At 48.2% G+C, this 23,490-nt stretch overlaps 8 protein-coding genes and 2 non-coding genes across 10 annotated transcripts; 7 read left to right on the plus strand and 3 right to left on the minus strand.

Annotated features, from left to right (window-relative positions):
- Positions 1 to 957: 957 nt before the first annotated feature.
- Positions 958 to 2,706, minus strand: BJ212DRAFT_1278792 (Dihydropteroate synthase-like protein; the record flags this gene model as incomplete). Its single annotated transcript, XM_041331451.1, has 3 exons — positions 958 to 2,089; positions 2,140 to 2,387; positions 2,449 to 2,706. 3 exons carry the CDS (start codon positions 2,704 to 2,706, stop codon positions 958 to 960), a joined length of 1,638 nt encoding a protein of 545 aa, XP_041189547.1.
- Positions 2,410 to 6,630, plus strand: BJ212DRAFT_1526792 (P-loop containing nucleoside triphosphate hydrolase protein; the record flags this gene model as incomplete). The annotated part of the gene is made up of 14 exons (XM_041341743.1): positions 2,410 to 3,047; positions 3,106 to 3,188; positions 3,221 to 3,328; positions 3,409 to 3,530; positions 3,587 to 3,805; positions 3,846 to 4,546; positions 4,597 to 4,679; positions 4,717 to 4,747; positions 4,806 to 4,881; positions 4,928 to 5,050; positions 5,100 to 5,341; positions 5,400 to 5,518; positions 5,570 to 5,721; positions 6,596 to 6,630. The coding sequence occupies exons 1-14, from the start codon at positions 2,886 to 2,888 to the stop codon at positions 6,628 to 6,630; spliced, it is 2,256 nt and encodes a 751-aa protein (XP_041189548.1). The 5' UTR covers positions 2,410 to 2,885.
- BJ212DRAFT_1377940 (uncharacterized protein) lies at positions 6,478 to 7,001 on the minus strand. Its single transcript, XM_041336540.1, has 3 exons — positions 6,981 to 7,001; positions 6,802 to 6,882; positions 6,478 to 6,744 (listed from the first exon to the last, which is right to left on the minus strand). Exons 1-3 carry the CDS (start codon positions 6,990 to 6,992, stop codon positions 6,622 to 6,624), a joined length of 216 nt encoding a protein of 71 aa, XP_041189549.1. The 5' UTR covers positions 6,993 to 7,001; the 3' UTR covers positions 6,478 to 6,621.
- A 155-nt stretch (positions 7,002 to 7,156) lies between these two features.
- Positions 7,157 to 9,595, plus strand: BJ212DRAFT_1377943 (RNA polymerase I-associated factor PAF67-domain-containing protein). Its single transcript, XM_041336541.1, has 7 exons — positions 7,157 to 7,424; positions 7,474 to 7,750; positions 7,800 to 8,070; positions 8,122 to 8,434; positions 8,488 to 8,621; positions 8,681 to 9,176; positions 9,229 to 9,595. The coding sequence occupies exons 1-7, from the start codon at positions 7,209 to 7,211 to the stop codon at positions 9,454 to 9,456; spliced, it is 1,935 nt and encodes a 644-aa protein (XP_041189550.1). The 5' UTR covers positions 7,157 to 7,208; the 3' UTR covers positions 9,457 to 9,595.
- Positions 9,596 to 9,608: 13 nt separating this feature from the next.
- On the minus strand, positions 9,609 to 9,679 carry BJ212DRAFT_t102. Its single transcript has one exon. It is a non-coding gene; the product is annotated as a tRNA-Gly (tRNA).
- Positions 9,680 to 9,743: 64 nt separating this feature from the next.
- Positions 9,744 to 13,673, plus strand: BJ212DRAFT_1377954 (glycoside hydrolase family 95 protein). The gene is made up of 20 exons (XM_041336542.1): positions 9,744 to 9,853; positions 9,904 to 10,239; positions 10,295 to 10,377; positions 10,442 to 10,547; positions 10,609 to 10,644; positions 10,737 to 10,872; positions 10,924 to 11,615; positions 11,667 to 11,672; positions 11,721 to 11,806; positions 11,865 to 11,948; positions 12,001 to 12,061; positions 12,119 to 12,135; positions 12,186 to 12,263; positions 12,319 to 12,427; positions 12,476 to 12,571; positions 12,622 to 12,687; positions 12,736 to 12,797; positions 12,847 to 13,080; positions 13,128 to 13,229; positions 13,293 to 13,673. The coding sequence occupies exons 2-20, from the start codon at positions 9,990 to 9,992 to the stop codon at positions 13,581 to 13,583; spliced, it is 2,595 nt and encodes an 864-aa protein (XP_041189551.1). The 5' UTR covers positions 9,744 to 9,853; positions 9,904 to 9,989; the 3' UTR covers positions 13,584 to 13,673.
- BJ212DRAFT_t101 lies at positions 13,672 to 13,742 on the plus strand. Its single transcript has one exon. It is a non-coding gene; the product is annotated as a tRNA-Gly (tRNA).
- BJ212DRAFT_587722 (uncharacterized protein) lies at positions 13,693 to 16,430 on the plus strand. The gene is made up of 11 exons (XM_041343588.1): positions 13,693 to 13,998; positions 14,050 to 14,262; positions 14,324 to 14,351; positions 14,407 to 14,618; positions 14,671 to 14,725; positions 14,781 to 14,796; positions 14,844 to 14,917; positions 14,977 to 15,215; positions 15,267 to 15,451; positions 15,504 to 15,732; positions 15,786 to 16,430. The coding sequence occupies exons 1-11, from the start codon at positions 13,861 to 13,863 to the stop codon at positions 16,227 to 16,229; spliced, it is 1,833 nt and encodes a 610-aa protein (XP_041189552.1). The 5' UTR covers positions 13,693 to 13,860; the 3' UTR covers positions 16,230 to 16,430.
- Positions 16,431 to 16,455: 25 nt separating this feature from the next.
- On the plus strand, positions 16,456 to 19,354 carry BJ212DRAFT_1377975 (Pkinase-domain-containing protein). The gene is made up of 12 exons (XM_041336543.1): positions 16,456 to 16,778; positions 16,868 to 17,011; positions 17,069 to 17,291; positions 17,345 to 17,477; positions 17,534 to 17,879; positions 17,928 to 18,054; positions 18,104 to 18,165; positions 18,216 to 18,257; positions 18,306 to 18,412; positions 18,464 to 18,675; positions 18,727 to 18,769; positions 18,825 to 19,354. Exons 1-12 carry the CDS (start codon positions 16,751 to 16,753, stop codon positions 19,002 to 19,004), a joined length of 1,647 nt encoding a protein of 548 aa, XP_041189553.1. The 5' UTR covers positions 16,456 to 16,750; the 3' UTR covers positions 19,005 to 19,354.
- A 2,927-nt stretch (positions 19,355 to 22,281) lies between these two features.
- On the plus strand, positions 22,282 to 23,396 carry BJ212DRAFT_1378010 (uncharacterized protein). Its single transcript, XM_041336544.1, has 4 exons — positions 22,282 to 22,482; positions 22,538 to 22,686; positions 22,740 to 22,887; positions 22,937 to 23,396. Exons 2-4 carry the CDS (start codon positions 22,579 to 22,581, stop codon positions 23,101 to 23,103), a joined length of 423 nt encoding a protein of 140 aa, XP_041189554.1. The 5' UTR covers positions 22,282 to 22,482; positions 22,538 to 22,578; the 3' UTR covers positions 23,104 to 23,396.
- Positions 23,397 to 23,490: the final 94 nt, after the last annotated feature.

Consider the following 23,490-nt stretch of genomic DNA (forward strand, 5'->3'; position numbering starts at 1 on the left):
CAGGTCCTTGGATTTTTGTACGATTGGTGGTATAGAAGGATTGTGCAATAATTGAATACCACCAACCAGGTTAATCATACTTTCTAGTCAACAATTCACTACACCGCCTGTTCCTCTCGCCCACATTAGAATCGTTCGCCTGTGATGCATTATCAAGCGCCCCAACGGATAAGGTAGAGCAATTGGTTGCTACTCTTCCAGACGGCCTGTGGTTAATGTTCACTATGGCAGTACCTCTCAAGAACATGCAAAAGTCGAGAACTCGTCCTGATCGGACTCGCTGCCGCGTGTCCTATGATGCACAACATTGTTAATCTCCAGCCTCTGCACTTCCTGCAATCCCTGGTACTTTGCAAGAAAAATCTAGTGGCATGCAAAACACATCATGAGATGATATGCCACTGGAATCAGGTGCCCTCAAAAACTTCGTGGTCTATACCAATCGCATGCAACGGTGCACGTATTTCCTTCTTCGCGTCCTAGTCCCACGATTGTCCAGTTTTTCCATCACGTATTGGAAACGTGCTAGAAGAGGATGACAGAGAGTTTGTGCTATCTCTCCTCACATCTTGCTAAACATTCGCGTTCCTGGAAGACATCTCTGTAGTCAGCCGCCCGCAGTACTTGGACCCTCACCTTGCCAGCCTGATCCCTTGTTGACTTGGTCAACGTGGATACCATCCCAACGATGCGTTCATCAAATGTACTGTGGTTTCCTGGCCAGACATTCGTGGGTGGAGGTTTGCCCCTAGGTACACCGATACTTCAAGTCGCTTCCACCATGACACCCTCAAATATCGAGAGATGAGTGACCGTTACCGAGAATACGAGTCTGAAGAGTCCTAGGGTGCGGTGAAAAATTAACCAGTCAGTTACCTATTATCTGGGTCATGAACGCAAGAGTTGATCTACACGACAAGTCTACAGCATAGTGGTACATTGGTGGCAAGCGGCTAATTAGGGATAACTCCAGATAGTTGAAGCTATAGTCACGACGTCTCGCATATCCTGTACATCATGGACTCTCACAACGCTTGCGCCCTGTTGAATAGCACAAGCCACGGTTGCTGCCGTTGCCCATCCTCGTTCTTTTGGTTGGGTTTTTCTCCCCTTGTATGTCCCATCCGCATCCGGGCGTTCTAAAATCGCACCGAGAAATGACTTTCGAGACGATCCAATGAGTTGCGGATATCCTGCGAGTCTATTCGTGGGAGTGTTCGCTATCATCGAAGAAGCTTCGCGAAGCAGTGCGCAGTTTGCTTCGACAGTCTTGCTGAAACCGATACCTGGGTCAACGATAACGAACCATCTTCGTACTCCGCCTTTGCCCTTAATAATTGCCTCCACTTTCTCTCCCAGCTCAACCCGCACACCTTCTAGAACCCCGCCCTTGTACTGGCTGTAATCTTTGTTTGAGCCTGCATCACCGCGTGAATGCATCAAGATGACAGGAACAGCGAGTTTTCGTGCCACCTCTCGCATTTTCAGGAGGTGCTTTGCTGAAGTTTCTGTAAGGGGGTACTCAGGACCCGTGAAGGAATATACATCGTTGATGCAGTTTGCACCAGCCAGGACAGCAGCTTCCGCGACCTCCCAACGGAATGTATCAATCGAAATAAGAGCGGAACTGAGGTCTTGATCTTCATGTGACCGAATAGCCTGAATGACAGGCACTACACGTTGGCACTCCTCTTCGGGTGAGACAAATGCTGCTCCCGGACGAGTTGAATAACCCCCTATATCGATAATATCGGCACCTGCTCGTACGGAAGTTGCAGAGTAAGTCAGAGCAGCTGACAATGTATTATTAACAGAACCATCCGAGAATGAATCTGGAGTCGCATTCAAGGTGGCCATTAGCCTCACTTTTGTCGGTCGCTGAATTTCATTTGAACAATGGGTGCTCCAGTACCTTCCCATGGAGGGTACCTGAATGATGCCTGGGAGCTGTCGTGTTTCTGCAATCGGATAATCGGTGAAAGGGGTGACTTTGAGCATTGGGAAATCGACGCTCGACTGCCTGACAACATCATCCAGAAGGGTACGTATTGATTTCTTATGAACCGGATGCACGAATTCTGGGATCATGCTGATTTTGCAAATTTAGTCTCCGCCAATAACCAAAACTGTTCCACACACTCAGCTAGAGGGCGTAAAACAAACTCTCGTTCTGCCATGCGTGGATGTGGTATGACAAGCTCATCGGCCAGACCATCAAGGGTATCTCTCAGGCCTTCAGCACGGGTATCAACGATCTCGTTGTCGTACAATATTATATCCAAGTCAACCGCACGAGGTCCATTCTGGACAGAAGGCACCCTTCCCACTGTCGTTTCAATTCTTTTAAGTAATTTCAATAATATCCGTGGCTCCATGTTCGTCTCGATCTAAAAGGCTCCCAACTAAGTAACAGACTGTGGCCATCAGTTATTGAATGGACGAACTCACTAAGCACGCACAATTTGCAAATCTTGGCTGGTCTGTGACGTACATGGGCGCGGTTTCATACATGAAGCTCGTATCAACGACCGATACGGCGTCAGCAGCCACGCTGGTCAACAGTTGATTGGGTTGCTCAATCAAGCGTAAAGCGATTTCGATGTTAGCGAATCGATCGCCAAGGTTCGAGCCTAGTGCGATTGCCACGCTGTGCCTCGCTGTTGATGGGGTAACATTCCGAATCATGGATGCTAGGAGGCCAGCCATAAATATTAACAACAGACACTGAAGAGAAAAGACTGCAGTACTCTGCAGCGTATGAGAACGAGTGCCGGGATCACGGGATTTGCACAGAGTTTTATGATTATGTAACCCTGATATCCTTTTGACAAGAGAACCACGACGGTCGAGGTTGCACTTTACTATTTTTCCCTGGGCCCGCAAACATGACATTGCCAAAAGATAACCCATACCTTGCCCATCGACATCCCACTGAGCGAGCTACTTTAAGCGCAAGCATTCCCAATGGTGCCAGCGCCTCCTCGAGAGAGCCTCTCTATGGTTTCGTTCCTCGGATGGTCAATGCAGATCAAGTCCGTCAGGCATTGGTATGTCCTTTCAATATTTAGCGTCGATACTGGCTAGCTGACTCTGGAATTTGCTTAGGAACATGATTTGAACCCGTTCACAAAGCAGCCCCATACTGCACAATACAAAAAGATACTGGAAGCTCGCAAAAAGCTCCCTGTGTTTGCACAGATGACTGAGTTCTACAAAATAGTAAGCTCCTATTCCAATCCTACCCCATTTACCCCGACTTACGTTTACAGTTCAACAAACACCAAATCATTGTTATGGTCGGCGAGACTGGCTCAGGCAAGACCACACAGTAAGTTGGCACCCCCAAGACAAATATTCTCTCTTGTCATTTTTGAACAGTCGCTTATAGACTCTTTTTGTCAATGATAGAATACCCCAATTCGTCACCTACTTTGATCTCCCGCACACCAAGAACAAAATGGTGGCATGCACTCAGCCCCGCAGAGTCGCTGCCATGTCTGTGGCTAAGCGTGTAGCGGATGAGATGGACGGTCCGTTTTTTTTACTTCGTGTTCTGACCAAATTTTGAGCTCGTTTCTTCTCCTAGTCCAACTCGGTCGACAAGTCGGTTACTCGATACGTTTCGAAGATATGACTGAGCCTGGTACCACCTTTCTCAAATACATGACCGATGGAATGCTCCTTCGTGAAGCCATGAACGACCCTGATCTCACTCGCTACTCCACTATCATCCTCGATGAAGCCCACGAACGTACCCTAGCTACCGACATTCTCATGGGCATTCTCAAAACTCTTGCCCGACGTCGTTCAGACCTCAAACTCATCATCATGTCCTGCCACTCTAGATGCCCTCAAGTTCCAGAAGTACTTCGGTCCCTCTGGCGACACCCCCGCCCCGCTCTTTAAGGTCCCAGGTCGTACCCACCCCGTCGAGGTGTTCTACACCCAGGAACCGGAGCCAGACTATGTCGAGGCTGCCATCCGCACAGTGCTCATGATCCATCGCGCCGAGGAGCCAGGAGATATCCTATTGTTCCTGACGGGCGAAGAGGAGATAGAGGATGCGTGTCGGAAGATTAAGCTCGAGGCGGATGACCTTATCAACTCCGACTCCGAGTCTGTAGGCCCCCTCATGTGCATCCCACTATACTCGTCGCTACCGCCACAACAACAGCAACGCATCTTCGACCCGCCACCGAAAGCAAACAGTCCGGATGGTCCCCCAGGACGCAAGGTTGTAGTCAGCACGAACATTGCAGAGACATCGCTGACAATCGATGGGATCGTGTACGTTGTCGACCCAGGATTTTCCAAGCAAAATGTATATAACCCGCGCATCCGTGTGGAGAGCTTACTCGTGAGTCCGATCTCCAAGGCGTCGGCACAGCAGCGTGCAGGCCGGGCCGGGAGAACGAGGCCGGGTAAATGCTTTAGGTTGTACACGGAGAAGGACTTTATGACGGAGCTCGAGGAACAGACACACCCAGAAATTTTGAGGAGTAATTTGGCGAATACTGTGCTGGAGCTTGTCAAGGCAGGGATTAAGGTAAGGGTGACGTGGGGGGATATCTTTGAAGTGGGCTGACGCGTATGTAGGATCTTGTCAAGTTTGATTATGTGGATGCGCCGGCGCCAGAGACGCTAATGAGGGCACTGGAACTGCTGAATTACCTCGCTGCGTTGGACTGACGATGGGAACCTCACCGCATTGGGGAGTATCATGGCTGAATTCCCTCTGGATCCACAGGTAGGCGATTATTCTGGTGGCAGGGGTTGTTCCTCACGGTTCTGACGCACGTTCCTAGCTCTCAAAGATGCTGATCTCCAGCCCAGAGTTCAAGTGTAGCAACGAGATCTTGACGATCACCGCGATGTTGTCAGGTGCGCACTCAGCCTCGACGTTTACTCCCATCTGAAGCTCTTGCAGTACCAAATGTATGGCTGCGGCCGAATAACCAGCGAAAAGAGGCAGATGCTGCAAAGGCGCTGCTTACTGTCCCTGATGGTGACCATCTAACGCTTCTTAACGTGTACAACAACTACATCCAAAGTACATTGTCCTCTTTTATACACGCATACTCATTCACATCCACCCCTAGATCAGTACGACAAAAATTGGACCTGGAACAACTACCTCTCCGCTCGGGCGCTGATGCAAGCAGACAACGTGCGCGAGCAGCTGAAGCGGACGATGGAGCGGTTTGAGGTGGAGCTCGTCAGCTTGCAAGATCAGAAGAAGATGTTTATGGCGATCAGGCAGTCATTGTGTTGTGGGTTTTTCATGCAAGTTGCGCATAAAGAGGGAGAGAAGGGGAATTACATGACCGTGAAAGATAATCAGGTGCGTTATGATTGTTTTGGGTGGTCCCAGCATGCTGACGGTTTTTATCTTGCGGAAGGTCGTGGCACTACATCCATCGTGCGGGCTGGATACGCAGCCGGAGTGGGTGCTTTTCAATGAGTTTGTGCTCACGACGAGACCTTATATACGGACTGTTACGGATGTGCGACCGGATTGGTACGTTCTCAGGCTTCTTAGCTCTGTGGATTTGCATTGACGTTCCGGCAGGCTCCTCGAATATGCGCCTTTGTATTTCGACTTAAAGAATTGGCCAGACAGCGAAACGAAGCGCGCGTTGTTGAAGACTGGAAAAAAGCAGGCGGGAAAATACGGGGCGCGGTTTGACCAGGCGGAGGTGGAGGCGTCAAAAGAGGGAGGGGGTTCGACGAAGAAGAGGAAGAAGAATAAACAGCAGGGGTAGGATAGGTACTACAGGGTTCTCTTTCGTGTGTTATGCGTACTCTTTCGTTATTTTCTTCGATCTAGAATGTATATGCATCTTACCTCTGAAGGGCTATAATCTGCAGGTTTCCTGCGCAGTTTTGCGTTCCAACTGTTTGGACAAATATTGCAATAGGCATGTATTCTGCTGGACAGTAACTCCGAAACTCTACTTGACAGTCAAGAGTGGATGTAATCCTATCGTGTCTAGTATAAACTGTTGGCTGGTGCACGAGTCCAGAGCGTGGAGACGCTCATGTGTAGAACTTCCTGTTCTCATTCGGCCCAAACAAGTCTCTTCTAATCTCGGGGAGCATCTACAAAAGTATATTAGACAGGAATGGGCCCAACATTCAGTCAGACTTACTTTGTCCTCTAGGAGTCTCAGTCGTTCATCCAACGTGTTGTCGATAGTAATTCGTCGCGAGCTACTCACAAGCTTGACGCCGCCCGCACTGAAATAGGTTTGTTGAAAGAATAATACCCAGGAAAGTCGAACGACTTACCAATCTTTGCTTAGAGTTGTCTCCAACTCAAAAGACACCTCGCGCCCGCTGATCTCAGCATATGAATCTGCGGCTGCTTCTCCTGCCTTTTGCATGATATCGGCATCCTGTTCACGAACATGTAATGTGACCCTTGTCTCCATGAGCTGGAGAAAGCCTTGCACGACAGCGCCTTCGAGGAACTGAGAATAACGCCCTTCGTCTTCGGCGAAGGTCAGAATTGATGTCCGAGCGATAGAGAATAGTTCCTGTAGTTGCTCCTCGCGACGCTGTAGAAGCTTCAATCGCGATTTGTTGGTCAAGTTAGACTGTGCGCTGAAAAACACTAGGCGATTAGTGTGACATCCCAATATCAGGCGAGTGGGCACTATACATCTTCTGTGCAACCTCAGCACCCTTGCGCTTCTTCTCGAACTGTGCGTCAATAGCCTGTTGTTCTTGCTTCACGAGTTTTGCCTTTCGAGACAGACGCATTGCGCATTAAGGACTACGAAGTGGAGCAACGCTGCGTACCTTCTCGATAGCAAACTCCTCGTCCGCTTTCACTTTGATCTCACGCGCTTTCTCCAGAGCCTCCTGCTTGATGAAAGTAACCTATGTACACGAGCTACGATGTTAGATCCGTTTGTATTTCGACCGAGGAGGAGTAGGACATCGACATCATATATATGCTAGACCATGTGCAGACGTACCATCTTATTCATCTCACTCAGGACCTCCTCATCATTCATTGGTCGTGGAGGCATCTTGGAAGTATAACCTGATAAGCAGGATGGACCACACTGACTGGAAAGTGACGGAGTAGTATGTAGTAACTCGTCGCCTAATGAGGAAAGCCGAGTTTGCTGCGGCAAAATCCGCAAATCCAAAAGTTTCTGTCCTGCTCACTGTCAAAGACGTCCTTGAAACAGAAAAAAACTATGGCTCATCAACGCGTTGCACTGTGGGCTGCCGAGCCAGATCTTGACGATGACATTAACGATGCTGATGTCGACATCCCCATTCCGGTCCCCTCGTCAACCAATGAAATGTACGATGACCCAAATCTTCAGCTCAACGAAGGCTCCTTGCAAGCAATGCAACAGCACATTGCGCAGCAAGCTGCATTTGAACAAATCCCAGATATTGTCAAGCGCGTGAGCATTCTATCGTTTGGTTCATGATCTTATACTCAGGAACTCGTAGTTTATCGTCCATTTTCACCAAGCCGTCTTGGACAATAACCTCCAGGAGGTAACTCTCGCTTACGAGTCAGGTTGGACTCGTCTCACCGAGAAATACTATGCAAAAACGGAGTGGCCAGAAGCAGAGACCATTGCACCATTAGTCAACGATGATCAAATCTTCCTCATCCTTTATCGTGAACTGTACTACCGACATGTGTACTCAAGGCTTCAACCCAACGTAGACGACCGGTTCCACTCATATGAGAATAGCTGCGAGCTCTTCAACTATCTCCTTAGTACGTGCCTAAATTGCACTTCGATCACGCTTTTGATGAGATTTGGTAGACTCCGACGGTCCTGTGCTTTTATCCCTCCCTGCAAACTGGTTGTGGGACATCATTGACGAGTTCATATATCAGTTCCAATCATTCGCTCTTTTCCGCTCGCGTCCTGCGTCAAAAACCGATGATGAGCTGACCATGCTTGGCTCAGAAGGCGGTGCCCAAGCTTGGAGTTCGTATTCCGTGCTCAATGTCTTGTATTCGCTTATCCAAAAGAGTCGCGTGAATGAATGGCTGAAAGCACGTGCAGAGGGGAAAAGCGATGAGGAAATAGAGTATGTCAGTTCACTTAACAGTCTGCTTAAATTGACCGATTGTTTTGCTAGAGAAATAGTTGGCGAATACGGAACGAAGCCTTTGTATCGCATGCTTGGATATTTCTCCATAATCGGCCTTCTGCGCGTACATGTTCTGCTTGGTGATTTCACTCTTGCCTTGAAGGTCATGGAAAATGTTGGACTCGGTCAAAAAGCTCCCTTCACGGCGCCTACAGCTGTACACGTCTCTACTGCCTATCATGCTGGTATATGTTACTTCATGCTGCGAAGAATTCCTGATGCAGCTCGTATTTTCACTGGCGTTCTTAACTGGGTGATGCGCGCGCGGCAATATCACACTCGCAGTTACCAATATGATCAGGTGAGGACTCACTGTGTCTATACTTTTCGTTGTTTATGCTCATTCTTTGTTAGATCAACAAAACAGCAGATCGGATGTATGCTCTGCTTGCACTTTGCCATGTGCTTGCGCCGACCAGGCTTGATGACAATGTAATGAATATTGTGCGTGAGCGATATGGCGACCAAATTGGGCGTATGGGCCGAGGGTATGTGTCTGACACTACCGTCCAAGTGCGGTCACTCAATGTTTTTCTAATTGATTTAGCGAGGAAGGTCTGTCGACATTTGAAGAGCTGTTCTTGTATTCCTGTCCCAAATTTATCTGTGCCAACTCCCCACCATATGATGACCCTGCCGCGCTCGCTTCGATGCTCATCCCACCAACGCCGACCTCCCCATCCTCGCAGAACCCTAGCGTAGTCCTTGGTGACCCAACCCAGCGACACCTCCGAGCCGCGTCAGCCCATTTCATGTCGCTTACACCAGTCTCGAGCCTTAAGAGTCTCCTGAAGCTCTACACGAGCCTTGATGCACAGAAGCTGACTGGCTTCCTGGATACATCAGGTGCTGGTGTAAACGAAGAGGAGGTACTGAGTTGGATGATGGTCATGAAAAACGCTGGACGATGTGTTGGACGCGTGAATACTGGTGGTACTGCTGCGAATGGCGAGAAGGACAACGACGAAGGATCAAGACCATCTGAGAGTTTACTTGATGGCGAGTGGATGTCCATAAGTGACTTGAACTTCGTGATAGACCAGGTTCGTTATCTTCTTCATTCAATTACTTTGAAGAGCTCAGACGATCATGTAGAACATGGTACACATCGCTGAGTCAACAGTTGGCCGGCGATATGCAGGGTGGTTCATCCGGAATTCTGAGCATGCAGCGCGCGTGCTCGACGGCATAAAAGCATCACCGTTACCACCACGTACAGTTCCTACTCAGGTTCAGAAAAAGGGTGGTGATGGGCCAAAAGCAGAGAGCGCACCGAGGACGACTGGACAGAAGGTTGCATGGGGTGGGGTCAAGGTTGCATAATAGGTTATGTTGCCCTGTTGTGTACTTGCCATGAATATAAGGATTATTTGCAATGCAGAAGAACTACAGGAACAGCGGGTGTACTTAGACTTACATACATGCTGCGGTCATATGAAACAAACAGGAAAATAGCACAAAAATTAACGATACTTTGCATTAAGAGGGAATCGAACCCCCGGCGGGTCGATGGCAACGACCCAGGTTACCACTACCCCATTAATGCGATGACGATCTTGCTCAAATCGTGATCCTATGTAGATGATGGATGCGGCTAAAAATAGCATCTCTCCCATCAATGTGACCTTGCATCTTTCACATACTATGGATCTAACACTGTAGGGCTACACAAATAGATAATTTTCCTGGGCGCGTGTTCCAAAGGAGTTGTCCGCTTCTAGTACGCTTGCTCTTCGTCTCAAGTGCGCCCTCTAGCTTTCCTATCAGTAGGAAGGGACTCGGAGTTGCGAAATCAACGTCCGGCAAATCTTCGCCGTTGTTCATTCACTTCGCAAGTTTAGAAGTGACTAGCAAAGATGGAGGTATTTCAGGTCCTTAGAAACTCCCTCTGGGCCTGTCTCCTCCCAGCTTCTACGGCTCTCCATGGAATCCTCCCATACTCAGCCCGAGAACGCTTTCTGAGCGCTTTGGGCATTGTGACGTATGTCTCCTTGATACCTTCTGCGCCTCCTAGCTTTCCGAGTTCTGGTAATGGTCTCTGGTATACTGCACCTGGGACAATCTGGGTTCAAGAATTTTTACCCATTGGCAATGGGTACTTGGGTGGTGAGTAATGCTTGCTCATGGTCACTGTGACCAAATGATATTCAAATATGCATAGCGATGTTGCCTGGTGGTACTAGCCAAGAGGTCACACAACTCAACATCGAGTCCCTGTGGTCGGGAGGTCCCTTCCAGGATCCCGTGCGTGTCGCACTTTGAAAGCCTTCCGATGTATCGGATCCAAACGTACTAACCATTCACATAGTCGTACAATGGGGGCAATCATATGCCTTCCCAGCAGTCCAAAATAGCCGGGAAGATGCAGAACATTCGCGAAGCTATTTTTTCTAGTCCTACAGGGACGATTGACAGTATGTCTCCAAGGTTTTGGTGTAGTCGCGCAGCTTTCTCATCTCCGATTCTGTCATGAAGATATCGATGAGATTATGACACCTGGTGACACATATGGTAGGTGGACACATAGTTTGCTTGAGGGAATTCTCGCACACCTGCTATCTATACTCACTGTTTTCAATGGGTGGCCCGTGCATTTTCCAAAGGTTCATACGCCAGCGCGGGACACTTGGTCGCAACGTTGGATTCAACTGGCCCGGTTTCGAAGTATGCAAGGTGGTTGGACCTGGATGAAGCAGTGTCTCGTACTACCTGGTCTGATGGGAGTACTACTTTTCTCCGGTTTGTCCTTCCTTGCCTGTGTCAATTTTGCTGTCTGACCACTGTGTTTAGGGAATCCTTTTGCTCCCACCCTCTTCAAGCATGTGTACAATACCTGAACAGTACGACTTCTCACGTCCTTCCAGCTGTGACTTACGCCTACACTGTTGCCGGGGTCGATGGCCTTCCGGCTCCGAATGTTACCTGCTTGGATGACAGAACGCTGAGCATTAGGAACTACGTCTCCATCCCCGGTATGCTTTATGAGATTCTCGCGCAAGCGCAGGCACCTGGCGGGTTGGTCTCGTGTTCTGCGGTATCTGGGGCATCTCCACCTAATGCTACTTTGACCGTCCTTGGTGCATCTGAGGTGTGGATCAGTTGGGTCGGGGGAACGAACTACGACATGGCTGCTGGAAACGCAGCTGCCAATTACTCCTTCCAAGGACCAGATCCACACAACAATCTTGTCACGTTGCTTTCGTCTGCTAATCGTACATCTTACGCTGAGATGTTGAATGAGCATATTAAAGATTATACCTCCCTCGTTACCCCTTTCTCGCTTTCCTTTGGGCAGACTCCGAATCTCAATACACCCACTGATCAAATTCTCGCTGGATATCGGACTTCTGTTGGGGACGCTTACTTGGAATGGGTTCTGTTCAACTATGGAAGATACCTCCTAGCCAGCAGCGCTAGAGGCACCCTGCCTGCAAATTTACAGGGTTTATGGGCTGATGGGTATTCGAACCCTTGGGGCGCTGGTGACTGATTTGATGCATAGGTTGACCGCGATTCTGACCAGCTAATAACAGATTATCGTAAGCACCTTGCCTCTGTAGAAGAAGAAGTCCTTATTTCACGACTAGATTCTAATATCAACATCCAAATGAACTATTGGGCTGCCGAAATGTCTAATCTAGATGTGACTCGGTCACTCTTTGACTATATTGAGGTGATCGGCTTGTTGGTATAACTGACACATGGCTGAAGCTGACCTCTTGTTTTTGCAGAATACGTGGGGACCCCGCGGGGCGTACACTGCTCAGGTTCTGTACAACATTAGCAAAGGATTTGTGACACACGGTGAAATGAATGTGCGTTTTCGGAGGACTTGTTTTAGAATTGAATGCATGAACTTTCGAACAGATCTTCGGCCATACTGGTATGAAGCTTGGCGGGAACTCTGCCCAGTGGGCCAATTATCCAGGTACAATGGCTCTTCTTAGTTTTCTTACTGAATGAGCGCCCATGTTTATGTCCTCAGAATCTAATGCTTGGATGGTACGTATTCGCTGTTGGGTCTGCAGCGGGCTTAGTCAATTGCATCATAGATGATACATGCATGGGATCATTTTGACCACACCAATGATGTACAATGGTGGAAGACTCAAGGATGGCCGCTAGTCAAGGTGCTCCACTATCATAGGGACTTTTGGAAGCCACATTTAGCTGAATTTCGTACAGTCCGTTGCCAGCTTTCATCTAGAGAAGCTCATCGAGGACTTGCACTTCAATGATTCGACCCTTGTTACCGCACCTTGCAATTCACCAGAGCAGGTCCCTATTACTCTCGGTCAGCTGGACTCTGAAAACTTTTGAATTTTGCTGACCATCACGACAGGTTGCGCACATGCTCAGCAGCTGATCTGGCAGCTCTTCAATACAATCGAAAACGGTTTCGAGGCAGCTGGTGATACAGACACTGCATTTCTAGATGGTGGGTAACCATCGCCTATTCGTCTTGCCTTTTGCTCATGGGATGCACAGCGGTTATTTCCAAACGGCAGCAGATGGACAAAGGGCTGCGTATCGGACGATGGGGTCAACTGCAAGGTTAGTATCTTGCCCTGTGTATCCTTGTCATATTAATGCTATATTCAGAGTGGAAAGTCGATATGGATATGCCGGACGACACTCACAGGCATCTTAGTCATCTGATTGGCGTAGGCCCTTGTTTCACAACTATCATCTGGAGCTTACAACCCTTACTAGTTATACCCCGGCTATGCGATAGCATCTTATTCCCCTGAGTTGCAAGGTGGTCTTACTGTCAACGGGACCTTCATGCATTATACCAAAGAACAAATTTTGAGCGCTGCGAAAACTAGTCTGTTTCATAGAGGCATTGGAAGGGGCCCTGATGCGGATGCAGGATGGGAGAAAGTCTGGAGGGCTGCGGCGTGGGCGCAGCTTGCTAACGAGACTGAATTTTACAAGGAACTTACTGTAAGAATCGTCGGTTATATCATGTCGCTAATACTAATCCAATGCAGCACACCATCGAGAGCAATTTTGCTCCCAACCTCTTTTCCCTGTATACCTCTGATGGAATCTTCCAGATCGATGCAAATTTGGGATATCCTGCCGCTGTTTTGGTGAGATAATCAAGTCATTTTATCTGCGAAATCTACAGCTGAACCTTGAATTCAAATCGATAGAATGCACTGCTACAAGCCCCTGACATTGCGAACATCAACGTTCCACTCCAGGTTACGCTTCTACCCGCTCTTCCTCTGACGTGGTCGACTGGCGAAATGAAGGGCGCGCGCATACGTGGGGGGATCACTCTCGATTTTGCCTGGAATGATGGCAGGCCAACGACAGCAACCTTTACCGTCGATCAGAACGTTGCAGGTAGGGAGAGAGATGTGATAGTGAATTATGGTGGGCGGGTTGTAGCACAGTTTAGGAGCAATGGGGGATACAGCCAAACCGTTTCTTCATTTTAAGAACGTCAATCTGAATTCTGATTAAAGGACGAATTTCTTGTAATCGTGTACTATTATTATAATGAGATACGTCATCAATGACTTCGCCGCATTAATGGGGTAGTGGTAACCTGGGTCGTTGCCATCGACCCGCCGGGGGTTCGATTCCCTCTTAATGCATGAGGAAATTTTTCGTGTTCGGAACGGAATTTCTACTTTCACATTAAACTGAGTATTTACATTTTTCACCATCCACCATTCACGCACATGCTCAATATTTGTAGCTAGCACTTGTTCTATGGCTTCGCGCATTGTGCAAAGCAAGAACTACTTGTGTAATATTACGCAACTGACTCTACACAGCGTTCCCCAGCACCAGCCCGAATCCTGTAGGTCATATCACTTGGTTGTCCAGAATCCATTTATCAATACTCATGTGGGTTTACCGATTGTCTCTGCTGCATTCGCCTCCTTACCACCATAACAGAATCATGCGGCATTTGCATCTGGTGTTGCCTTGCGTCGGATTCCCCGGCGTGTGAAAATAGCGCAAAGATGGATTGTCTGCAGTGGCATGATGACTAGTTTCAGGCCTTTGACACACAGTCGATCGTGTGGTGCGGGCTTTTCACGCGGTGTGCACACAACTGCTGCACCTGCGCTGCCCAATGATGAAACGGTCAAGCATAACCTCAAAAATGTAATTTGTCGGTTAAACAAATCTGCCTCTTCATTGGCTGACTTCCTACTATTCATGACAGGCCAGACATGCCGAGAACATTAGAATAGGTGTGTGTAGTGAGCTCGCCGTTTCCTTTTTCACATTAATTCTGATTCTCGTCAGATTTCCCACTAAATGATGCTAACCACGACATTAGTTCAAGTTGGAATGACAAGAGAACCAACACAAGAGACCAGTTAATTCGCAAAGTTAGACATATCATCCGATACAAATATGGACCGAGATATGACGTGCAGCCCTATGGAAGCTCAGTGTATATGGCAATGAAAGCCCTGTCAAGAACAGGAGATGGAGACCTGGACCTTGTTGTGCTTGTGAGTTATTAACAATCAACCAGCCACTCGTGTTCTTGTTGATTGATGGCAGGATACCAACTGGCCTCAAGGTTTTTCCCCGGAAATGGACATGAAACATCTACCTCGTAAGTTATGTTCCATTCGTACAACTGAGGTATCAATCAGGCTAATATTTAGAAGCTATCTACCATACTAGGTAACCTCGCTCACGAGCCAACGCCAACGGAGCTAATCAAATGACAGAAAGCTTGCTTGGACAATGCGACATGCAGGCTTTACTGACGTTGAAGCAATTCCCTGGGCCCGGGTTCCCATTGGTTCGTCACCACGAATTGGGAGGGTTGTTTCGGGCTCCTCACCCTCTCTCGATTTATAGTTAAGCTCACCGATCCTGTATCCGGGCTTCACATTGACATAAATGTGAACGAGAGGCTGGGATTGATGAACACCGACCTTATCAAGACATATTGCGATATTGTACCCAGCCTTCGTTGTTTAGTATCTGCCATTAAAAAATGGGCTCGTCCAAGAGCCCTCAATCGACCTTCTGCCTCTGAAACACCCCGAACTTTTAGTTCCTATGCATTGGTGCTTATGACAATTGGATGGCTCCAGGTGTGATCTGCATTGCTTCGACTGGATCATTGGAACCTTAATGTCTAAGAGACACGGGACTTAGCTCCGAATCTACAAGCTGGCCTTCGATCAATGGAATCCAACGAGCATCTATTTTGGATGCGGCCATCAAACCCATCTAAGCGGATACCTTGTGACACACGATATTGCAAGCACACGACGTGGGTAGCACCACGCATCGATTCCCTGGACAACCTCGTAGAGCAATGGTTCAGGTGAGAGGTGGTCGGGAAGCTTTCATTTTGTGACTGAGACTTCATCGCTCAGGTTCTGGAGTCAATTTCAATTTTCGCACCATGTGATAGACATCAAGCGGGGAGGTATTTCCCCCCGTATTTCGCATTCCGAAGAAGCTGCGAAGCCTGACCATGCCTCCCGAGGCTCTCGATCTGAATCCTACAATAGTTGGTCAGCATTTCTCAGTCCGGATGTGGATTCAACGACGATGCTAGAGAGTTATCCTATTTCTGTTGTAGATCCGTTCATTCGATCAAAAGTACGTACGTGTGGAAAGAGATGGTTTTTCTCCTCTGACCTGTATCTTCTCAGAATGTCACCAGGGGCATTAACGCTCAAGCATTGCGCATGTTTCAGGCTGAGTGCGCAGGTGCTGTCAAGCTATTGGAGCTCGGCACTGATATGACGGACATCATTGATGGATTCGACATGTTCAAGCAGGATTACAATGGACATTGCACGGCCAGGCTACAGCGGAGTCGAAAGGACCTTCACGGCCAGTCCGCAACAGTCTTGAAAGCGCATGCTGAGGAGGTTGATGTTATTCCTCACTGGAACCTTGCTTCACGACAGCTACCTGAATTGGCTGATGTTCTGCAACACAGGGACTCAAAACGTAATGACCTATCTGTTGATGGACAGATCTCATCATCAGACACCCTCGAATCGTCTCATATAGCAAATGGGCAAATCAAGGACGATGAAGAAGGCTTTGGGCTGAAGTCGTCTTACTTTCAGAGGACTGGTCGTGTGTAGAGTATCCATGTTATACCTAAAAGTCATGTTATTGCAGCTGAAAGACACGCATTCTACACGGGGTGCCCTAACGCATCTAAAGATCCTACTGTTACGACACTCCTCACAGCATATATACCCACATTACCTCATGGCGTGGGGCAATGTTATGATGATCAACGTCGGGCACCCGCCGGTAGTGGCGCTCAAACCAGTGCTAACTTGATGATAGTCTAAGCAGAGGTCATGAGAAGAACAGTATTAATATTATGAATGCTGTGACGGAAGATATCTAACGGCGACCACATCATATGCATACAGACGGATAAAGAGGAGGTACATGCCATTAATAATGATATATTGATCAGAACTAGGCTGTTCTGAACTTCTGCTTATGTATAACATCTTATCTTGAGCCACATAACTCATAGGCTACTACAGTCGCCAGACCGACATCACCGCCCGTATTACGCCTTCTCGTTCTCTTCTCACAGACCAAATAGCTCTCTTTATTCAACCTTGTATATTTCCTTGCATCCAACATGTCCTGGAAACTAGGCACTTCCAAAAGTAAGTCTATGCGCGCCGGACCCCTTTGCTGATCTCCCATCCACCGGCCACTCTTTTCCATGAGATCTCATGTCCTGACTACCACACAGAGTCTAAGGACGCCAAAGAAAATGGCGTCGTCTCACGATCCGTCACACCGATACCGTCGCGGCCCACAACTCCCAAGCCTTCTGGTGCCCTCGACCAGCAAGCTCATCTTCGATCTGGTATGCTCACGATTCGTATCTTCTCCGGTAAGCCGACTATTCGACCTTCCATCCTGAATACACTCTGATGTCATACATATACAGGACGCGGTCTCTCCTTAGCACCCGGCGTGCATGTCCCAGAGGTCATCCAAAAAGCGCTTGACAACCCACCCGCACGAAGGTCGGCCAGCAACCGTGAAAGCATGCAGAGGAGGCGATTGTGGTGGCTTCCATATGTTGTCCTCGAGTTCGACAACAATCAAGTTCTGGTAGATGCCATGGGCGGAGATCTAGCCAACCCTGTGTGGTCGTACCGGGCAGACTTGTGTGTGGTTTATGCGCGATAACTCGGGCATATCTGATCGTCTATGTCACTAGTGACGTGTCCCGCACATCAACAATATCAGTCTCATCATATCTTCGAACCGCCGCTGCGGTACACAGCCAAGAAGATATGGGCAACGACCTGCTCATGGCTCGTGTAGATCTTACTCCTGTACTTGACGGACATGTAGGTTCACTTGTTTGAGCTTGTGCTGTCCCCTGAATACCGCATTTTGCATTCAGCATGCTTCGGATCAATGGTACATTGCCACTGCTGGCACTGGCTCGTTTCACCTCAAAATCGACTACAGACCAATAAGGAACGAGTCTTTGACTATCGATGCATTCGATTTGTTGAAAGTGATTGGCAAAGGGAGCTTTGGTAAAGTGATGCAAGTGCGCAAAAAGGATACGCAGCGGATATATGCTCTCAAGACGATTCGAAAAGCCCATATCGCATCACGCCCCGGCGAAATCACGCATATATTGGCTGAGCGGACGGTCTTGGCACTGGTCAACAATCCATTTATCGTTCCACTTAAATTTTCATTCCAAAATCCTGACAAGTTATACCTCGTAATGTCATTCGGTGAGTATTTTATCTTTACTAAGTTGGTGACAATTTATGTCTGCCCAGTAAATGGCGGCGAACTCTTCTATCATCTGCAGAGGGAAGGTAAATTTGATCAAGATCGCAGCCGATTTTACGCCGCAGAACTTCTATGTGCACTTGAGCATCTGCACGGATTTAATGTAGTTTACCGGTGCGTTCTTAATGCGGGTAGCTGTGCCATTTTGCTGACGGTCCCATAGCGACCTGAAGCCTGAAAATATACTACTCGATTACACAGGTCATATCGCTCTTTGTGATTTTGGTAGGTACATTACAATCTAGGGGCTGATATGCTGATTGTCGTCCGGTTAGGTCTTTGTAAACTCAACATGTCAGAAACAGAGAAAACAAACAGTGAGAATGGCTTTGACTTTAATGGGACGATATAACCGGTCGCTATAGCGTTCTGTGGCACACCGGAGTACATTGCTCCAGAGCTACTCGAGAGTCAGGGGTACACCAAGACGGTTGACTGGTGGACGCTCGGTGTCCTGCTCTACGAAATGATGGTGCGTCCTTCGAAACATTTGCTTCTGACCATAACTTACTCAAACTCACAGACGGGACTACCCCCTTTCTATGACGAGAATGTCAACGTGATGTACCAACGCATCCTCAGTGACCCACTTCAATTTCCTTCCGATATGCCATCAGAGGCCAGGAGCGTCATGATCGGTCTCCTTCAGCGTGATCCTGCCCGACGTCTGGGAGCAAATGGTGGTGAAGAGATCAAGCGTCATCCTTTCTTCGCCAAATATGTTGACTGGAATAGGCACGTATCCTATTCTTCGACTATTGGTGCGTTACTCATGAATCAAGCTAGGCTCCTCCACAAAAAGATCCAACCACCGTTCAAGCCAAGTGTTGTGAGTAATCACGGTCGTTTTCCTCTTTGTTATACCGAGCAAAATATGCTTTTAGGAATCCGTGCTCGACGTGGCTAATTTCGACCCGGACTTCACTAACGAGGACCCTCAAGACTCCGTTGTCGAGGACTCTGCTCTTTCGTCTACCGTGCAAGAGCAGTTTAAGGGATTCACGTACAATCCAGCCAATGAGCACCTCAGCGAGAGCGTCAACTATGGACACGCAATGGGTTAAAGACGGGCAATGATCGTTTATTATTTGCAGTGCGCTGGCGTGCTCTCGAAAGGTTTCCGGATATTTTTTCGTTCCGGTCCGCTTTGTGTGTATTTATACATTCGCATGCACTCGTCGTTTTCGCCTTTGTGTGGTTTTATTGCACCTTTTCTTTCCGATCAGTGGTAGGCATGTCAACTTTCCTCTATGTAATGCAGGCTGTTCTGTCTCTCGTGCTCGTCTGGCTATGGAAGGGTTATGATAGTACAAGCGGTGGCCGGTGAGCTTCGGTCGTTGCTTTTTATTGGCACACTCGTGTCATTTCACTACAAAAGCAGACATTTGTACACTATATTTGCACTATCCTTCTCTTCATTTGCTCCTGAATATAAGCACAGCGTATCTCGACGGCTTTTGTTGCGAAACAATGCAGTATATAGTCGACCATGAGCAAAAGGATCAGTTCTGAGATCCAAAACTGTGCGAGAGAGCGTAAGACCTGGGCAGCCATTGAAAGTGGCTAGTCTCAAAGGAAACTGTTCGCGATTTACCGTCTATCACAGATAATGGCTGCTGCTTCTCGAATGAAGTCGGGGTGCGGTGAAAATAGTTGTATTCAGCATCATCAGTGACGGGTATTCTGGTGAGCTGTGCGCCCACAGTCATAAGCGGGTGCACAGAGGGCACTGCTGCCAACGATCAACATGATGTATCCGTGTGCTCGCAATACAGAGGATAATGCTTTCACCAAAAAAGTCTTTCCTCGTCCTGGTCGACCCTCCACGAAGAAAAGACTGCTCTCGTGACTTTGCATGGTAAATCTGTTCGAAAACACGTCGTCGCCCAGCACTAAGCCGACTATACATTTCTCCCTCTGTGTGAAATACAGCCTTATTCCTCCGCAAATATAGTTCCTCGTTGTATACTTCCAAAGGTCTCCGTCGTGCGGCTGGTAGTCCGTAATCTCCGAAATGTTTGCCACAGTGCGTTGTGCGATAGATCGTCGTCGATGGTTTGCAGCGTGTAGTCGCATCCACTGACGTTATTTCTCAGTCTGAGGATGTTTTGAAAAGCAAAAATGAGAAGGTGGGCCGTGGAAAGAGGATCAGAGCGTGCGTCAGCGCTGCAGTGTCGTGTTCTCGATGTTCTGTTTCATCAGATAATACCCGCATCATCTAACATTCCAACGACGAGCACGGATATCGGGCTCCGGCGGATGGGATTGAAAACCCTGCACCAAATTCTATAGGCGTCCAGACACTTGCCGGTAGCATTTTCGAGATGCTAGGGAGGCATCTGTAAACCTTGCAACTCTCTTCAAATCTCAGTTGGTCGATTCCATCAGTACATTTTCGCTTCAAGAGACCCCCGTCAAAAGCCACTGCCCGGGTATGTGACGACCGCGGTACACAGCACCGGTGAAGATCACCTTCCATCCCTCAAACTTGTTTGCGACTCCGTGTCATGTTATCTCCTGAAGACTTGTGGCTTTGCATCAAAACCCTCGGATAATTCGGTCGACAAGCTGACACAAACATTGCGCTTACTGCTGCAGAATGCCTTCTCTGGAGTGTGTCGAATTCGGTCCAAGCAAAGCGCAAGAATGCAGAGATGAAACCGGAATATAGCGCGCTGTGGATGTATCTGCCGCTGGAAGTGCTGGGTCTTTGTACTGACGCTGGACACGAAGTTCATGTGGATGCCATCCAGACCATGACAGACCTGGAATGAGGTCCTCCTTGAGAAAAGGTCAAAGATACACCTGGTAGATATGCTCAAGCGGATCTATAGCTACCATCTCCCTTGGTGTCTTTGACGAGCCGTTGAAATTCGTACTAGGTTGAAATACATTGGCCTAACCATCTATCAGTATCCCCTGATACGACACAATCCACGAATACCCACTGGTATTAGAGGAGCAATTCACGGTGGCAATAAAACCGGAGAAAGGTAGCGGCCAAGAGGCAAGGGGAGGACTGCCACACGATGTTGAATTCGCAATTGGATTGAAGGTCGTACACATAGTCTTAACAGGGACGACTCTTTTCTGAAATGGCCGGTTTGGGACAAGGTCGGGATGCGGCAGGCACCTCAAAGCGGAGTATGAAAGTTGCTGTATGCCATCACTGTTTCTCACGCCTGCAATAGCGCCAAGGACTTCCATGGATGTTGGGAGCTTTTTAAAAGTACACAATGTCCCAAAACGTGGATGTATTTGATGCATTAATGGACTGTTGATCTAACATCACAGTGTACCTTTGCCATCGGCTTGCCCGACTCGGAGTTTCTGTTCAGGTCGCTGTGACAGATTGATTGGCACGGCCACAGTCTACACAGTCAAGAACGATGCCAATTGCCGACGGACGCAGAGGGTAGGGCATCATGCATAAACATGCAGCATTCCGATAATGGCGAGATGTGGGCGGCAGCGGCAGGTGCGTTGACGGAATGATTGGCATGGCTGTTGGAAACATCGAGCGAGGTTTGAACTCCGCTCCTAAGGAGTGCCGTTGGCTGCCATCGTGTCCCAGACTTTGGCCCGTACTTTGGCCCAGACGTTGTCCTAGACTGGTCAAATCTCTGATCCTTCAAAGCTTCAAACTCCACCATAGACAGCCCCACGCATACCCCATATGAAGTTCCTCCATTCTACTTCCTCAGTTTCCAGGATGATACAGAATCAATACGTGGTTACAAGCCAGGCGGATATCACCCGGTACACTTAGGCGATACATTTCCTTCGCAGGATAACCCAAGGTACCGAGTTCTCCACAAGCTAGGATTGAGATCAATGTCAACAGTCTGGCTCGCCAAGGATGCTGTAGAAAAGTGAGCTCTAATGTACCCGTCTTGTAGCCTGTTGGTTTATTCGTGCTTGGGATGTCCTCACAGTCGCTGCGTGACGCTAAAAATAGTCATTGCCGATCTTTCAAGCAACAACGGAGATCTGCTATCTTACAATGGCTGAGCACTAGACCTCGTGACCATCCCGGTGCCAAACATATTGTTCAACTACACGGCTCCTTTAAGATACAGGATCCCAACGGAACGCATCAAGTGCTCGTGATGGACGTACTTGGATCTTTATACTCGCTTGTCCCCCAAGCCGTCTTTCATCAACAATGGGCGAGTGTATGCCGTCAGGCTGTGCTGGGATTAGCATACCTTCACCAGGAAGCAGTAGTGCATGGCGGTAAGCGGACGGCAGCGGCTCTTTTAGGTTTTCCAAGATTGTTGACTGTCGCGATGAGTACAGATCTACACTTCGGGAACATCGTTTTCAAGATACTCGGTATCGACCAATACACAGAGGTTGAAATGTATGAACTCATAGGGGAGCCAAAATTGATTCCTGTGATACCACACGATCACTCAGTACTAAGTGGTTCTCTTCCAAGGTACCTTGTGGCAGCGCCGGAGACCACGCACTATATGCCTGAAGAGTTCGCGGAGATCCTAAAAGACCAACTGACGGTGGAGATTATAGATTTTGGTAATGGTTTGTTACCCTTTCTAGGGTATCATAACGGACAACTAATCCGTGTGGATACTAGCATTTCGATTACAGGATGGGAGGCCTCTTAAGCATCCAGATATGCCGCGTATCATCTGCCCCCCTGAGTTGACGTTCTACAAGCTATCCGATGGTCAAGTCGAAGATGAGTGGGGCTTGCCCAGCGACGTTTGGTCGATGGCCTGCACGGTAAGGTCTCTTCCTTCTGATTGACGCAGAATGACAACATGTCTCCACCATAGATATGGGAGATAGCATTCTCAGACGTGATGCTCACATATGGCAGCGACAACGATAACATGCTTATCTACGAGACAATGAAACTCGTTGGCCCATTACCAGAGCGGTGGAAACCATACTGGAACTCGAAACCTTTCGAAGACTCTGATGATACAGTTACATCGTGGTTGTCGATTGCATCACTGACATGTATTTTTAGGCAACTTCACGGTTGATTCTGACGCAATATGGAAGAAAAGATGTCTTACTGAGAACGACGACGATACTGACAGTGCGGTCACTGTGCTGCGTGACATGTTATGCTGGGAACCAATGTCCCGTCCTACAGCGGCTGATTTGCTTCGACATCCTTGGTTCGCGGCCTAATCATCAAGCTGGGCTTACCTTTGCGAAACTTGTATCTCCAATCATCAATGGTCGTTGAGACATTACCACTTGGCTCGTTGATACAAGACCACCAACAATACGTTCTGATGTCTAATTTTTGTCGCTACGTTCATACAGTCAGATAATAACTATATTACTCGTAACGCCATGTAATAGATCGACTCGCAAAACATGGTTCTAAGAAGTGTCTTTGCAGGAATCTTGATTCTATGTAGACAATTTGAAATCTGTATCTGCATCCTGCATACAGGATGTGTTGAGGAGCATCCGACCTGTTCAAAACTAGCTTATCCATTAGTTGTACAAATTCGAGAACAAGTTGGGGATCAGAGTTTTGCACAAGGCATCAAACAAGCGAGCCCTTAA

This window comes from Suillus subaureus (genome assembly GCF_016647635.1).
Source record: "Suillus subaureus strain MN1 chromosome Unknown BJ212scaffold_32, whole genome shotgun sequence".
NCBI classification, from domain to species: domain Eukaryota; kingdom Fungi; phylum Basidiomycota; class Agaricomycetes; order Boletales; family Suillaceae; genus Suillus; species Suillus subaureus.